The sequence below is a fragment of the Eriocheir sinensis genome, chromosome 19 (genome assembly GCF_024679095.1).
Source record: "Eriocheir sinensis breed Jianghai 21 chromosome 19, ASM2467909v1, whole genome shotgun sequence".
Taxonomy (NCBI): domain Eukaryota; kingdom Metazoa; phylum Arthropoda; class Malacostraca; order Decapoda; family Varunidae; genus Eriocheir; species Eriocheir sinensis.
This window is the reverse complement of record NC_066527.1, coordinates 430,125-447,614: the sequence shown is the minus strand read 5'-3', so window position 1 is coordinate 447,614 and position 17,490 is coordinate 430,125. Positions and strand designations below refer to the sequence as shown.

The window sequence follows — 17,490 nt, the reverse complement described above, 5'->3', positions numbered from 1 at the left end:
AGCCAGGAAAAGGTATGGAAGGAAGGGAAGGGAAAGGGAAGGAAAAAGAAAACTGAAGGGAAAGGAAGGAAAAAGAGGGGAAGGAAAGGGAAAAAAAAAAAGGGAAAGGGATGGGAAAGCCAGGAAAAGCATAGGAAGGGAGGGGAAGGGAAAAAAAGAAAGGAAGAGGGAAGGGAAAGCCAGGAAAAGCATAGGAAGGGAAAGGAAAGGAAGGGAAAGAAGAGGAAAGGAAAGAATAGGGAAAGGAAGGAAAGGGAAGGGAAAGAAAGGAAAGACAGAAAAAAGGAGAGAAAAAAAACAAGAAGGGAGAGGAAGGGAAGGTTAATGAAGGGAAGGGAGGGTGAGGTAAGATCAAGGAAAGGAAAGGAAGGAGAAGAGAAGACAAGAGAAGGTTTAAGAAGGGAAGGGAAGATAAAGGAAAGGAAAGAGAAGAGAAGGTTGGGGAAGGGAAGGGCATGTTAGGTAAGGTAGGGGAAGGGAAGAGAAAGGACGAGAGGGCGCCAGTAGGGTAAGGTCAGCCCATATTGATCTCAAGTGGACCATAGCAGAGGTACTTATATAATTTCTCTCTCTCTCTCTCTCTCTCTCTCTCTCTCTCTCTCATGCAACTGACTACACAGCGGTCACGGAGTACGAACAGTCCTCCTCCTCTTCTTCTTCCTCCTCCTCCTCCTCCTCCTCCTCCTCCTCCTATTCCTCCAACTCCTCCTCCTCCTCCTCCTCCACCTCTTTCGTACCCTGGACCTACGAAGGCAAATAATGCAGGACCGAGGGGAGGAGGAGGAGGAGGAGGAGGAGGTGGATGGGAAGGAGAAAAGAGGAGAGGGAATACTAAATCCAGCTCCTCCTCCTCCTCCTCCTCCTCCTCCTCCTCCACTTTTTGAAAATGTGAGTCACTGCCCTAAAGTCGGAGAAGAAGGAGGAGGAGGTGATGGAGGAAGAGGAAGAGAGAAAAATGTAAAAAGGGAGAGAGAGAGAGAGAGAGAGAGAGAGAGAGAGAGAGAGAGAGAGGATGAGGAGAAGAGGGTCATAAGCGCCCGGCGTTGCCCCTCCCTATTCTCTCTCTCTCTCTCTCTCTCTCTCAATCCATCCATTCGTTCCCTACTTCCTCTCTCTCCCTATCTCCCCTCCTCCTCCTCCTCCTCCTCCTCCTCCCTTCGAGCCGGCGAGGGTGAAAGAGTACGCTCACGAGGAGGGTTTGGAAGGGCACACACACACACACACACACACACACACACACACACACACATCTGCATGGGTCCGAAGTTCTGTTTTTTTATGTGGTGGTGGTGGTGGTGGTGGTGAGGTTGTTGGTGTTGTTGTTGTTCTTTTCCTCTTTTTTTTCTTTTTCTTCTTCTTTTTCTTCTTGTATTTTTTTAAATTTATCTTCAAATGTTTTCTCGTTATCATCATTATTATTATTATTATCATTATTACTATTATTATTATTATTATTATTATTATTATTATTATTATTATTATTATTATTATTATTATTATTATTATTATTATTATTATTATTATTATTATTATTATTATTATTATTATTATTATTATTATTATTATTATTATTATTATTATTATTATTATCATCATCATTATTCCTCTCTTTTCTTCGTCCTCTTTCTCCTCCCCCTCCTCCTCCTCCTCCTCCTCCTCCTCCTCTCTTAACACAACAATGAGAGGTAACAAAAACTAATTACAGCTCGCTATGCATTCAATGGGAGCTAATCACTGCCTTCCCCTCACTGTGTAGCGCAGTAACAGACTGGTTGGCAGTACTTGCATTCACTCACCGTTTCTCCCCGATCACTTCTGCAGCATCAGGTAGCAGGTGTAACGATAACTTAACATGGGAGGTGATTAGCCCTGCGTACCTATATGGTGATTGAATGTGCCTGTGTTACGTATCATTGTATTACTAACTGATGCGTCTCACCTTCCTTTCCGTTTTACCTGGGCAGAATAATGAATATGAATAGTTAACATCGTAGCAGCAGAGCGTTGCGTACCTCTATAGCGACAGAACTAGCACCTTACAGTGTATTGTAATGGTCCTTGTATTGCCTGATTTGCCTCTCCTCTGCTATCTAATTCACCGAAGTCCCATAATGACCAGGTATGGTTGGGTAAGGGAGGCATTAACTGAGTTGTCAGTGTGTCCAGGAGGACCCGGGCTCGAGTCCAACCCGTCGCTACAAGCTGACAATTTTCAGTCATCCCCGAGTGGTTTAAGACTACCCAAATACTGTCCTGATGGCTGCCTATCAACCCTGACTCTATATAGCGAAACTCTCAAGATAATCAAGCGGAGCTCTGAGGGGCAACATGAGCCAAGGAAGATGGCGCCTCTATAAAAATATTTGCCTGCGCCATTAACGGGCAGGGGCAGACCAGCAGGCCCCATCAATTTGTAGGAGTCGTGGTGGGTCCCGGCGAATTTGCGCGGCAGGTCAATAGTACAGTGCTTAGTAATGTTACTTGTATTACCTCACCTTTCTTATATAACTTCCGTGTGCAGCATAATAAGCAGGTCTGACGGGTGCATCTGTAATGGTAAATATATCATGTTGTCTTCTCTTCTATTGTAGTGTATAGGTATATTAGTGCTTCTACCATCTCGCCCTTCCTCTCTTAATCACCCATGAAACACAATGAGCAGGTCCAGTAGGCTAGTGCTGGTTGCTGGGTGTCTCGCTAATGACCCCCTCAGCAGCTGTCGGCCCGTGTGCCACTGTGCAAGCATTCCCGCACCTCGCCGCCGCTCCCACGTATACCTTCGCCGCCTCGCCCCGCCCGCCGCAGCTCCGAAGGTTACCCTACGCGAAGGTACATTGTTTTTACCTTCCTGGGGACCTTCGGCGCTAGATATCGTCCTGTGTCCTTGGGGGAGCGAAGGAAGGAAGAGAGAGATAGGGAAGGAGTAAATAGAGGGAGCGTATGCCTGCAACTTAACCATCATCTTCCTCCTTTTTAATATTTTTCCCCTTCATTTTCCTCTCTCCCTTCCCTCTTTTTCTGTCTCCACTCTATCCTCTACTCTCTCTCCCTTCTTTTCCTCCCTCTGTTTCTTCCGCTCTCCCTCCCTTCTCCCTCCGTATTGCCGATATAAACAACTCTCCAATCACGGGCGTCACGCGAAATGGCCCACGCGGAAAGGGAAGGAAAGGGGGAAGAGAAGAAGGTGAAGGAAGGAAGGAAGGAGTAAGGGAAGGAGACGAATGGAGAGCAAGGCAGAGGAGAGAAAGACGAAGGAGGGAAGGTAGGAAGAGGAAAAGCGAAGATAGGAAGGAAGGAAGAAGATAAAGAGAAGAAGGGAGAGAAGGAGGAGAAAAGGTAGGAGGAGAGAAATGCTAGTGAAGGAAAGATGGAAGAAAGGAGGGAGAGAAGAAGGAAAAGCGAAGAGAGGGTGAGGAAGAAGAAGGAAATGAAGGAAAGTAAGTGGAAGGAAGGGAGAGAGAAGGAGGAGGAAGAGGGAAGAAAAAGGTGGAGGTGGATGGGAAGAGGAGAGGTGGAGGAGGGAGAGAAGAGGAATGATGGAAGGAGGAATAGTTCTTGGAAGGGGGGAATGGAAGATGGTGGAGGTGGAGGTGGAGGAGGAGGAGGAGGAGGAGGAGGAGATATTCATTTGGAGGTGTGCAAACTGGAAGAAGGTAAATAAGAGGAGGAGGTAGAGGAAGAATGAAGGCCAAAGGAGGAGGAGAAGGAGGAAACATGGAAACATGGAAATGCAGGCAACAGAAAGCCTATTGGCTCCTTACGAGGTCGCCCGCTTGGGTGATTTAATCTGCTCGACCGCCACTTGGGGCTTGGTGAGCAGATGAAAGCACCTCGATATTGAGGAGCAGATGGAAGCCCCTCGTTATTCAGTTTACTCCTGACGCAGCGAAATGACGGTCGATTCTATATTTGAAGGAGTTGATGGTATTCGCATTTACTACTTCTGAGGGAAGATTGTTCCAGTGGCGGATGACTCGGTTTGAAAAGAAACTCCTTCCAATGTCTGTGTTACATCGACTCGACTGAATGGGTAAACCGTTATTTCTAGTTCTTGAGTTGGTTTGCAGTTCAAAGAATTTGGAGTAATCGACGTTATTGAACTTTTTTAGATACTTGAAGACTTGAATCATATCCCCTCGTAGGCGTCTTTTCTCCAATGTAAAGAGATTGAGTCGCTTGAGTCGTTCCTCGTACGGTTGAGCCCTGAAGGTTGGAATCATCTTTGTGGCGCGTCGTTGAATCCCTTCCAGTAAAGCAATGTCCTTTCTGTAATTGGGAGACCAGAACTGCACTGCATACTCGAGGTGCGGTCTTACCATGGAATTATTATTATTATTATTTTTTTTTTTACATTGCAGCCTATTGCGCCGGTAGGCTTCTTCCCGGTGGATCCTGATGGTCGGTCCAAGGCTTCTTCTTTTTAGGGGTCCTGATGATGGTCCCCCAGCCCTCTGGCGCAGGCGAGTGTTTATAGTGGCGCCATCTTGCATCACGTCTGGTGTTTTACACTCGAGGTTCCTCGCTATGAACCCGAGCATAATGTTGGCCTTGTTGTATGCTTTTTTACAGTGATTCGCGTGTTTCAGGTCACTGCTGATAGTGACTCCAAGATCCTTTTCCTCCTGCATCGCTTGCAGAGGTCTCCCATTCATGATGTATGTGTGGTTACTATTTTGGGACCCAATGTGCATGACTTTGCATTTGTCAACATTAAAAGACATTTGCCATTTTTCCGACCATTCGATAATGTGATTGAGGTCTTTCTGAATGATTTCGCAGTCGGTCTTTGTGAGGGCATCTCCACCCACCTTGGTGTCATCTGCAAATTTCGATATTGTGGATTTCAGTCCTGATTCTAGGTCATTGATATATATGATAAAGAGGATGGGTCCCAGCACTGACCCTTGAGGCACTCCACTAGTGACTGGTAGCCAATCGGAAGGCTGTCCGTTGAGTAGTACTCGTTGTTTTCTGTCGGTGAGCCAATCTCTTATCCACGCGATCAGATTGGCTCCGATGCCCGCCGAGTGCAGTTTCTTAAGGAGTCGCTCGTACGGTACCTTGTCGAAGGCTTTCTGAAAGTCCAGGTATATAACATCACTGGGGATTTGGGCATCCCAGTTCTTATATATACCTTGGAAGAAGTCTAATAAATTCGTTAGGCAGGAGCGCTTGTTTCTGAAGCCATGCTGGGTGTCGGAGATTACATTATTGTTTTCTAGAAACTTAACAAGTTTATCTCTAATAATCTTTTCGAGTATTTTTCCTGCCACTGATGTCAAACTTATGGGCCTGTAGTTTAATGCAACGCTTTTGTCTCCTTTTTTGAAAATCGGTGTTACGTTCGCCATCTTCCAGTCTTCCGGGACCTTGTTTAGTTGAACTGACCGGTTGAATATGGTAGTGAGTGGTTGAAGTATTTGTTGTTTAAGCTGGAGGTGGAGCAGGAGGAGGAGGTGGTGGAGGAGGAGGAAGGGGAGAAGAAGAAGAGGAGGAAGAGGAGGAGGGTGAGGTCAGAGAGAGAGAGAGAGAGAGAGAGAGAGAGAGAGAGAGAGAGAGAGAGAGAGAGAGAGAGAGAGAGAGAGAGAGAGAGAGAGAGAGAGAGAGAGAGAGAGAGAGAGAGAGAGAGAGAGAGAGAGAGAGAGAGAGAGAGAGAGAGAGAGAGAGAGAGAGAGAGCGAGAGAGAGAGAGAGAGAGAGAGAGAGAGAGAGAGAGAGAGAGAAGAATAGGGGGAGGGAGAGCAAGCAGAGGAGGAATAGGTCACTGGAGAGAAAGGGGAGATGGAGGGAAGGGAGGGAAATGGAGAGAAAAAAGGGAGGTAGGGGAGAGAGAGGAGGGAGGGAGAAATCGAAGCAGAGAAGGAATAGGTCACTGGGATGAAGGGAGAGAGAGAGAGGGAGAGATGGAGGAAAGGGAGGGAGGGAAGGAAGGAGAGGAGAAGAAGGAGAGAGAGAGAGAGAGAGAGAGAGAGAGAGAGAGAGAGAGAGAGAGAGAGAGAGAGAGAGAGAGAGAGAGAGAGAGAGAGAGAGAGAGAGAGAGAGAGAGAGAGAGAGAGAGAGAGAGAGAGAGAGAGAGAGAGAGAGAGAGAGATGGAGGAAAAGGAGGGAGAGGGAGTGAAAAAGGGAGGGAGAAATCGAAGAAAAGGAGGGAGGGGAAGGAAGCAGAGGAGGAATAGGTCACTGGAGAGAAAGGGGAGATGGAGGAAAGGGAGGGAGAGGGAGAGAGAGAGAGAGAGAGAGAGAGAGAGAGAGAGAGAGAGAGAGAGAGAGAGAGAGAGAGAGAGAGAGAGAGAGAGAGAGAGAGAGAGAGAGAGAGAGAGAGAGAGAGAGAGAGAGAGAGAGAGAGAGAAGGGAGGTAAGAGGGAGGGATAAATCGAAGCAGAGAAGGAATAGGTCACTGGGTTGAAGAGAGAGAGAGAGAGAGAGAGAGAGAGAGAGAGAGAGAGAGAGAGAGAGAGAGAGAGAGAGAGAGAGAGAGAGAGAGAGAGAGAGAGAGAGAGAGAGAGAGAGAGAGAGAGAGAGAGGAGGAAAGGGAGGGAGAGGGAGAGAAAAAGGGAGGTAGGGGGAGAGAGAGAAGGGAGGGAGAAATCGAAGAAAAGGAGGGAGGGGGAGCAAGCAGAGGAGGAATAGGTCACTGGGAAGAAGGGAGAGAGAGAGGGAGATGGAGGAAAGGGAGGGAGAGGGAGAGAAAAAAGGGAGGGAGGGAGAGGGGGGCGCAAGCAGAGAAGAAAAAGGAGGGGGGAGAGAGAGAGAGAGAGAGAGAGAGAAAGAGAGAGAGAGAGAGAGAGAGAGAGAGAGAGAGAGAGAGAGAGAGAGAGAGAGAGAGAGAGAGAGAGAGAGAGAGAGAGAGAGAGAGAGAGAGAGAGAGAGAGAGAGAGAGAGAGAGAGAGAGAGAGAGAGAGAGAGAGAGAGAGAAGGGAACATATGAAGGGAGGGTAGAGAAGAAGGAGAGGTAAGTGGGAAGGGGGGAGGGGAGCGTTTCAAAATGGCGGTGGTACCTACTTTTGGGAGGAGAAGAGGGAGGAGGAGGAGGAGGAAGGGAGAGGTTCGTAGGCAGGGAGAGAAGGGGGCTTTGGAAGAGGGAGGAGGAGGAAGAAGAGAGGAGGAGGAGGAAGGGAGGATAGGCAGTTCAAGGGAGGCGGGGGGCGTTAGCAGGGGGGCGCATAGGTAGTGGGGGGCGGACTAAAGGTGACCTGAAGGTGAACTGGGGGGCAGGGGAGGGGGCGTTGGGTGATGGGTAGCAGGAGGGGAGGGGGGCTGGAATAGGGAGAGGCTTTAGGAAGGGATGGGGATGAAGGGGGAAGGGTCAGTGAGGGGAGAGAGGGGATGAGAGGACTTACTGGAAGGGGGGAGTAGGTTCGTCGGGGCTTTTGGTTGCTAGGAGGAGGAAGAAGAGGAGGAGGAGGAGGAGGAAGAAGAAGAGGAGGAGAGTAGGCAGTGGGTTAACGGAAGAGGAGGAGCTTGTGGACAGAGCAGATGTAAGAGAAGGAAACATGGAAAGACAGGCAACAGGAAGCATATTGGCTCATTACGAGGAATTGCCTGCTCTAGAGCCATGATCTGCCTGACAGTCACTTGGTGCCGCAGAGCAGATCAAGGCATTCCGGTGCGTACGTTGTTTACTTCCGTTGTCACGAAGGAACGGGCGATGCGGTTTTCGAAGGAGTTGATGATTTCCGCACTTACCACTTCAGCAGGGAGGTTGTTCCAGTGGCGCATGACTCGGTTGAAGAAGAGGAGGAGGAGGAGGAGAGCGAAGTACGGGGGGACGGAGGAAGGGAGCAGAGAGAAGAGGGAATTGGAGGGGTCGGAGGAGGAGGAGGAGAGAGAGAGAGAGAGAGAGAGCACGAACCAGCGCCGGAAACAGAGAAAGACAGACACAGAAAGAGACACAGACAGAAACAGAGAGACAGAGAGAATTAAGAAGAAGGAATCCGAGCGCTTGGAAAGGGGTCTGAAGGCAGGGGAAGGAACCATAAAGGGGTGAGACAGAGGAGGAAGGGGCGGGGCGGGTGGCGGAGGGGGCAGGAACAGAGCGCGGAGGAAGGGGGCGGAGGGAATCGAAGGGGGGCGTAGGAGGAGGAGCAGGAGGAGGAGGAGGGGGCGGCGACCCATGTTCTTCGGGGGCAAGGTTACCGAGGACAGAGTTGATGGAGGACAAGGTGAGGTGAGGCAGTGCGGCGCTCGATGTGGAAATAGGTCCAGGCTTAAAGGGGATGACTGCAGCAGGAGGAGGAGGAGGAAGGGGGGGTGACTGCAACAGGAGGAGGAGGAGGAAGGGGGGATGACTACTGCAGGAGGAGGAAGGGGGTGAGGAGATATTATACATTGGAATACATAGGAGAGGAGAATGGGAAGTGAAGAGGAGGTGGAAGAAGATGGGAAGGAATGATAGTTTGGAGTACGTGGAAGGGAAGGAGAATGGAAGAATGGGTAGGTTGGGAGGAGGAGGAGGAGGAGGAGGAGGAGAAGGAGGAGGAAGAAGAGGAAGAGGAAGAGGAGGAGGCTCACATACAAAGGCATCAGCGAACAGCTTCTAATGTGGGTCGTCTACTTTAATATAATCCTTACTCCTCCTCCTCCTCCTCCTCCTCTTCCTCTTCCTCCTCCTTCTTCTCCTTCTTCTTCTCCTTCTCTTCTTTTAATTCGTTCCTTCTACTCTATTTTTTTTTTCTCAAGCATAATCTTACTTTTTATTCCTCCTCCTCCTCCTCTTCCTCCTCCTTCTCCTCCTCCTCCTCCTCTTTATTTTGGGGATTGAATGAAGAAGAGGAAAGGGGCAAGAAAACATGAAAATTGAATAAAAGAAGAGATAAGGGAAAGAGGAGGAGGAGGAGGAGGAGGAGGAGGAGAGTAATAAAGATGTTGAGTGAGGAGGAGGAGGAGGAAGTGGAGGAGTGTTGAAAGGAGGAGGAGATTTTGAAAGAGAGTAAGAAAGGAGTTGAAGGAGAAGGAGGAGGAGGAAGAAGAAGAAGAAGAAGAAGAAGAAGAAGAAGAAGAAGAAGAAGAAGAAGAAAGAGGAATAGGAGGATGAATAGGATGAGTGGTGGTGGCGGTGGAGGAGAACAAAGGCGTACAGGAGTGGCATTATACAGTAGCATTTTCCTTAATAATTCAGTGGTAATCTGGCTGCCTTGGCTGTCCTCACCACCACCACCACCACCACCACCTTCCCCGCACCAATACTTTTCTAATACTACCGCTTTCACTACCACCATCATCACCATCACCACCAATTCCTCCTCCTCCTCCTCCTGTTCTTCCTTCCGTCTTCTGTCTTCCTATAATAATAATAATAATAATATTATTATTATTATTATTATTATTAATAATAATAATAATAATAATAATAATAATAATAATAATAATAATAATAATAATAATAATAATAATAATAATAATAATAATAGTAATTCTAACAATAATAATATGGATGAGGTGACAAGTTTAGATTCACCCCACCTACACACACACACACACACACACACACACACACACACACACACACACACACACACACACACACACACACACACACACACACACACACACACACACACACACATACGATCTTTATTCAAGCTTGCAAAAGTATAAATAGGTAAGAAAAACTAAAAACCGCTATCGCTCCGGTAGCTCATTGGTAGAGCGCTGCGCTGCCAGGCTCCATGGTCTGGCAGGCGGAGGTTCGAGCCCTGTTCAGGCCCGGGATTTTTCCACTGTCAAGGAGAGGTTACTGTCCCCCTTTGAGCAAGGGGGATGGGGTGTGTGGTGTGTGAAGGTCCCGCCAGTACCCAGATCGACTAAATGATTCTTATTCTTGTCGGGAGGGTATTTGACTATTTGCTGGCGATTGCGTGCCAGCTCGTGATCAGGCCGTGGGTGAATTACACACACACACACACACACACAAACAAACAAACAAAACGCAGTGCCCTTGTATTTGGGGAGTAGACGTGTGTGTGTGTGTGCGTGTGCGTGCGTGCGTGCCCATCCTTACGTAACCTCTTGTTGCTTGCTCTCCTCCTCCTCCTCTCTGTCCCGCCCTCTGGTTCTTTTTTCTGCTTGCTCCTTCCTCCTCGTAGTCGTTGGCACGTAGTGATGGTGTGGGATTATCACCATTGTTGCTGGTTGGTCATTTGTTGGGTGTTTATTTAGCTTCTCTATCTCGCAGTCTGTCTAGTTATATATCTGTCTGTCTATCTATCTATCTGTCTGTCTATTTATCTACCTATCTATTTTTTGGCGTTAGTCATATTGAAGTATTTTTTTATTCTTGTTCTTGTTATTCATGTTCTTCTTGCTCTTCATATCATCATCATCTCTTCCTTCAGCTTTTTCTTCTTCTCCCTCCTCCTCCTCTTCTCCATCCCTCCTTCATCTCATATCACCCTGTCGCCCCTGCCACATTCCTTCTCCTCCTCTTCCTCCTCCTCCTCCGAAGTCGTCTCCTAACATTTATTTATACAGTCCCTCCTTTCGTTCCCTTGTCGTCTGAGTACATGACTGTTCTTCTCGTTCATCTTCTTCTTCTTCTTCTTCTTCTTCTCCTTCTTCTTGGGTTCCTTGTTTTTTGTTCTTATTCTTGTTCTTGTTCTTCTTGTTCTTCATCTTCTTCTTCTTCCTTTCTCCTCCTCTTCTTCATCTTTCATTCATCTCATTGTACCCTGTTACCCCCCCCCCCCCCTATTCCTCCTCCTCCTCCTCTTCCTCCTCCTCCTCTTCCTCCTCCTCCTCCTCGTCCTCCTCCTCCTGCTTTTTGTTCTTGAGGTACTTCATTTCTTGTTGTTCTTCTTCCTCCTCCTCTTCTTATTCACTCCTTCTTCTCATTGTACCCTGTCGCCCCTTCCACATTCCTCCTCCTCCTCGTCCTCGTTCTCCTCCTGCTTTTTGTTCTTGAGGTACTTCATTTCTTGTTGTTCTTCTTCCTCCTCCTCTTCTTATTCACTCCTTCTTCTCATTGTACCCTGTCGCCCCTGCCACATTCCTCCTCCTCCTCCTCCTCTTCGTACCCTCTCTCTCCATTCCTCCTCCGAAGTCGCTGCCTGAGTACATGACTTTACGTTTACCCGAGGTGGAAAGACGCCTCGCCTCGCCTCGCCTCGCCTGGTCCTTCCTTGCACACGGCGTACCATTGCCCGGGCATGTTGGGGCTGGGTAGTTTCAGAGTCCTTTGGGTTGATGTTCTTCGCCATTCGTTGTTGTTTTTTAATGTTTTTGGTGTTGTTATTTTGATGTTTGTTTCGTGCTTATAGTTATTTTTTCTCTTTCTTCCGTTGTTTTTCGTAGTATTGTGTAAGTATATTTTGAGTGGTTTTAAAATTGAGTCCTTTGGGTCTGAATATTCTTCGCCATTCGTTATTTTTTTGTTTTTTGTTATTATGATGTTTGTTTCGTGATTATAGTTATTTTTTCTCTTTCTTTCGTTGTTTTTCGTAGTATTGTGTGAGTATATTTTGAGTGGTTTTAAAGTTCCGAGTCCCTTGGGTCCGGATACTCTTCGACATTCGCTTTTCTTTCCTTCTTTACCCTTTTTTGATTTGCTTTCAGAAGCGTTTATGTTTTTGTTTTATGGTCTTAATTAGTATTTTCTCCTATTTTTGTTGATGTCTTTCTCACCATTGGGGTCTTTATTGGGTGAGGTTTTAGAGTCCTTTGAGGTGAATATGTTTGGCTGGTTGTTTTTTTGTGTGCGTTTCGAGGTAGATTTGTTTGTTTTATGTTTTTAGTTGCTATTTTCTGTTTCTTTTTCTGTTGTTTTCCGTACCACTGCGAGGATATTTTGGGGGTTGGTGTCATAGTCATTTTGATTAAATATTCTGCGGTATTTCTTTAGTATATTTCGATTTATTTTTCTTGTGTCATGTTTAGTTTTGGCGTTTTTAGTTTTAGTTTTTTTCTTTCCCGTCTGCCCAGAGAGTGAACGTGTATTTAGCATCAGTTAGGAAATAGACAAGTAAGGGAGGAGGGCATTGCTATAATAGTGTAGAAGGAATCAGACACATCAAGGTTACTTCGTGTTGGGCAGCGCATCCATCAACATAAGAATTCTACATTGTCTGCCCTGAGAGTGTACGTGTATTTACTTAGCATCGGTTAAGAAATATACGAGTAAAGGAAGGCGTTGCTAATGGTGTTGAAATCGAGCTATATCAAGATTTCGTCATGTGTTAGAAAGAACGTTTGTCAGTATCATACCTTGTCTGTATTTTCCTAAGCCCAGAGTGTACGTGTTTTTAAGCATCAGTTAGGAAATAGACGAGTAAGGAAATGCGTTGCTATAATAATAATGTTGAAGAAATCAGACACATCAAGGTTACGCCATGTGTTGGGCAGCATATCTATTAACATAAGAATTGTACATTGTCTGCCGAGAGAGTCTACGTGTATTTATCATCAGTTAGGAAATAGACGAGTAAGGAAAGGCGTTGCTATAATAATAATGTTGAAGAAATCAGACACATCAAGGTTACGCCATGTGTTGGGCAGCATATCTATTAGCATTAGAATTGTACATTGTCTGCCGAGAGAGTCTACGTGTATTTATCATCAGTTAGGAAATAGACGAGTAAGGAAAGGCATTGCTATAACAGTAGTGTTGAAGAAATCAGACACATCAAGGTTACGCCATGTGTTGGGCAGCATATCTATTAACATTAGAATTGTACATTGTCTGCCGAGGGAGTGTACGTGTATCAGTTAGAAAATATACGAGTAAAGGAAGGCGTTGCTAATGGTGTTGAAATCGAGCTATATCAAGATTTCGTCATGTGTTAGAAAGAACGTTTGTCAGTATCATACCTTGTCTGTATTTTCCTAAGCCCAGAGTGTACGTGTTTTTAAGCATCAGTTAGGAAATAGACGAGTAAGGAAAGGCATTGCTATAAGAGTGTAGAAAAAATCAGACACATCAAGGTTACGTCGTGTTAGGCACCATATTATACCTTATCTGCCCTGTAGTTCGCTGAGTCCAGAGTATGTACGTGTGTTTAGCATTGATCGAGTTACAGCAGAATAAGTAAAAGGTGTTGCTGATGGTGTAGAAATCAAGCTATATTAAGGTTACGTCTTATTTTAAACAGCATATCATTCAACATTAGTAAGCAACTCTGTCTGCCCTGAATGTACATATATTTAGCATTAGTTGAGGAATAGCAAAGTGGAGACAGACGTTGTTCGTGGTAGAGGAATCAAGCTATATTAAGGTTACGTCTTATTTTAAACAGCATATCATTCAACATTAGTAAGCAACTCTGTCTGCCCTGAATGTACATATATTTAGTATCAGTAGAGGAGTAGTAGAGTGAAGACAGACGTTGCTAATGGTGTAGAAATCAAGCTATATTATGGTTACGTCTTATTTTAAACAGCATATCATTCAACATTAGTAAGCAACTCTGTCTGCCCTGAATGTACATATATTTAGCATCAGTAGAGGAGTAGTAGAGTGAAGACAGACGTTGCTAATGGTGTAGGAATCAAGCTATATTATGGTTACGTCTTATTTTATACAGCATATCATTCAGCATTAGTAAGCAACTCTGTCTGCCCTGAATGTACATATATTTAGCATCAGTAGAGGAGTAGCAGAGTGGAGACAGACGTTGCTAATTGTGTAGGAATCAGACACATCAAGGTCACGTCGCAATAGGCAGCTTATCCATCACCCCAGCAAGCAGCCCATCCCGCCCTGTAGCTGCGTGGGTCCAAAGTACATATATAGCCATGCAGTGTGGGGGCAACAGCTCTGGTCGTACTCAAGATCCTGGTGGGCTGCAAATATCTGGTTCCTTAGCTGAAAATGGAGTTATCGGTAAGATGTGTCTCTTAAATAGTAAATAGGATCTGATAGCTTTTCTTTATTCGTTTTTCTACCATTTCTTTCCTTTAAACTTACTTGGGTTCTTGTAGCAGTTATTTTCTTGATTCTTCTATTTCTTTCCTTTCCTCTCTCTCTCTCTCTCTCTCTCTCTCTCTCTCTCTCTCTCTCTCTCTCTCTCTCTTCCCCCCTTCATCCCTCTCTTCCTCCCTCGATCTCTTTTCTTGCAGAGTTTACCGTGTTAAAAATATTTACTCTCAGGGTTGGGTAGGAATGCTTGGCTTGATTTGACGAAGGTGGGTCCTGCGTCATGAACGGACCAGACGACCTCGACCTTATGTAACAGACGGGAGGAGGAGGAGGAGGAGGAGGAGGAGGAGGAGGAGGAGATGAGTTTGAAAGGTAAGGAGGAAGAGAAAGAGAAATAAAAAAGGAATAGAAAGAAAAGATTGACATTTTATAGAGGGAGAGGAAGATAAATTAGGAGAAGGAAGAGGAAGAGGAGAAGGGCTGAAATATAAAAAAGGAGGAGGAGGAGGAGGCGGGATAGAAAAAAAAAAATGGGGAGAGAAGAAGTTGGAAAAGGAAGAGGAGGATAATATAATTTGAAGAAGGAGGAGGAGGAGGAGGAGGAGGAGGAGGAGGAGGTAAGAGAGATGAAAGAGGAGAAAAAATAGGTTGTAAAATCGAGAAAGAGGAAGTGGGGGAGAGGAAGAGGAGGGGAGGGAGGGTTTGAAGGTGAAGAAGGGGGAGGGGTATTAAGGGGAGGAAGAGGAGGAGGAAGGAGAGGAGGATAGGGAGGCAAAAGAATACAAAAAAGGTAGAAAATGTCGGTTTTTTTATTTCTCTCTCTCATGTCACAACAATAGGGACAAACACATACGGAGAGAGAGAGAGAGAGAGAGAGAGAGAGAGAGAGAGAGAGAGAGAGAGAGAGAGAGAGAGAGAGAGAGAGAGAGAGAGAGAGAGAGAGAGAGAGAGAGAGAGAGAGAGAGAGAGACGGGGTGAGTGGGTCCGATGAGTAACAGAGAGAGAGAGAGAGAGAGAGAGAGAGAGAGAGAGAGAGAGAGAGAGAGAGAGAGAGAGATAGAGAGAGCTGGGTGAGTGGGTCCGATGAGTAACAGAGAGAGAGAGAGAGAGAGAGAGAGAGAGACGCCCTTCCTACACACCTATTGCAGAATTCCTCCCTCCCTCCCTCTCTCCCTCCCTCCCTCCCTTCGTTCTCTCTCCCTCTCTCCTTTCCTCCCTCTCTCTCCCTATTCCTTCCCTTCGTCCCCTCCTTCCTCCTCTCCTCTCCCTCCCTCCCTCCTACATACATCCTCCTCCATCATTCGTTCCCTCCTTCCTCTCCCTTCTCTCTCCCTCCCTCCTCCCCCCTTCCCTCCTTGTCTCCCTCCCTCCCTCCCTATTCCCTCCACTTTTGAAGGTTGAGGTGACGGTGTTGCCGGGCGAGAGAGAGAGAGAGAGAGAGAGAGAGAGAGAGAGAGAGAGAGAGAGAGAGAGAGAGAGAGAGAGAGAGAGAGAGAGATGCTAAGGACTGAAGAGGTAATGACTTAAGGTGTGAGGTAATGAGTTTAGATAAGGGGATTGGATGCTGTGAGGAAGACTGAGGGGAATATCTTATGAGAACAGGAGAGGAGGAGGAGGAGGAGAAGGAGGAGAAGGAGGGGGAGGGAGAGGTGGAGGAGGAGCTAAAGGTGAGGACGTGCGCCATATCTGCGTTTAGGAAGATACAATACGAATACGAAAGGATGTTAGTGTCAGTCGTTATTGGCAGTGTGTTAATCCTTGTTGTCTCTTCTTATTCCAGGTCCTGCCGTAGACGAGGCCTTAACGAGTCTCGGCCCAGTCCATGCCCCGAAAAGGTCAGTTTGGACGAGTTTTGAGACAGTTTGTGAATAGGATTGATTCGTTTACTACTATTACTATTGCCACTACTACAACAACTACTACTACTACTACTAATGATAATGATACTAATACTACTAATACTACTACTACTAATAATAATAATAATAATACTATTAACACCACCACCACAACAGCAACAATAACAACAAAAACAAAAACAAAAATAACAACAACAACAACAACAACAACAACTAGTGCTACTACTACTACTACTACTACTACTACTACTGCCACCTCTACTTACCTGTGCTGAGTGTTGGCCTTGATTGAGTGTTGCCTGCAGGTGAGGTGTTGTAGCTCAGCGTGTTTGTCTTTCCTTCACCTGGTCGCTCTGTATATTTAGAGAACTGGGACTTTTGTTTTCCTTTCTTTCTCTCTTTCCTTTTAGTCTGGATGGCTCGAACTTATTTTCTCTCCGTTTTCCTTCAGTCTAGATAGCTGAGACCTTTTATTTATCTCCTTTTTGGTGTATGTAGTTGGGATTCTTTTTTCTTGGCTTATTTTCTCTTCTTTTTACAACCGAGCGAGAGGCAGCTGCGATGAAGCCCGGAATGAAGGGTTTCTCTGGTGTGATTTTTATGTCTTCTGTTTTTTTTCTGTTTATTTTCTCTTTGTTCACTTCTAATTCTTTTTTTCTTCTGTTTTTTGTTCTTGTTTTCTTCTTCTTTTTAGTCTTGTTCCTGTTCTTCTTCTTTTTCTTCTTTTTTTCTTCTTCTTCTTCTTCTTCTTCTTATTATTATTATTATTATTATTATTATTATTATTATTATTATTATTATTTTTATTATTATTATTATTCTACTTCTTCTTCTTCTTCTTCTTCTTCTTCTTTATCATCATCATCATCATCATCATCATATTCTTCCTCATCATCAACTTCATCATCTTATTCCTTTCTTTCTTTTTTCATCTCCTCCTCCTCCTCCTCTTCCACCTCCTCCTCCTCCTCCTCCTCCTCCTCCTCTTCCCCGCTTCCTCCTCCTCCTCTTCCACCTCCTCCTCCTCCTCCTCCTCCTCCTCCTCTTCCCCGCTTCCTCCTCCTCCTCTCCCATCTTCAGAAAAACACTTGCTCAGTTGACTCATCATTTCCCAGACGAGGAAAAAACATGTCTGGTCTTTTATAAATGAATCGTAAAAAAACAAATAAATCACTGAAAACATCGAAAAAAAAAAAAAAAGGATGCCCTCAGCTTCTGGCCCGTAAGGGGATCGAACCCTCGACATCCGCGTTATTAGCACGGCGCTCTAACCAACTGAGCTAACAGGCCGGTGAGCGACGATGGGGCAGGTGAGGTAGATAAGCAAGAGAGAGAGAGAGAGAGAGAGAGAGAGAGAGAGAGAGAGAGACTGGGTGAGTGGGTCCGATGAGTGAGAGAGAGAGAGAGAGAGAGAGAGAGAGAGAGAGAGAGAGAGAGAGAGAGACTGGGTGAGTGGGTCCGATGAGAGAGAGAGAGAGAGAGAGAGAGAGAGAGAGAGAGAGAGAGAGAGAGACTGGGTGAGTGGGTCCGATGAGTGAGAGAGAGAGAGAGAGAGAGAGAGAGAGAGAGAGAGAGAGAGAGAGAGAGAGAGAGAGAGAGAGAGAGAGAGAGACGTAAATAATATAAACAAAAAGAGCATAGATTCTCCTTTTTCTTCTTCTCTTCTCTTTCTTTTTTCTGCTTTTTTCTACTTTTCTTCTTTTTCTGCTTTTCCTTTCTTCTTTTTATTCTTATTCTGCTTTTTTATTTCTTCTTTTTTTCTGATTTTTCTTCTATTTCTGGT

At 45.7% G+C, this 17,490-nt stretch overlaps 1 protein-coding gene and 1 non-coding gene across 2 annotated transcripts in view; one reads left to right on the top strand and one right to left on the bottom strand.

The window, feature by feature from the left end:
• The first annotated feature begins 13,556 nt into the window (after positions 1 to 13,556).
• LOC127000484 (uncharacterized) overlaps positions 13,557 to 17,490 on the top strand; it is a 59,336-nt gene continuing 55,402 nt past the window's right edge. The window contains exons 1-2 of the mRNA XM_050864207.1: positions 13,557 to 13,812; positions 15,629 to 15,683. Coding sequence (XP_050720164.1) covers positions 13,725 to 13,812; positions 15,629 to 15,683 — 143 coding nt within the window. The 5' untranslated portion in view covers positions 13,557 to 13,724. The remainder of the gene's footprint in view (positions 13,813 to 15,628; positions 15,684 to 17,490) is intronic.
• Trnai-aau (transfer RNA isoleucine (anticodon AAU)) lies at positions 16,924 to 16,997 on the bottom strand. The gene has a single exon. It is a non-coding gene; the product is annotated as a tRNA-Ile (tRNA).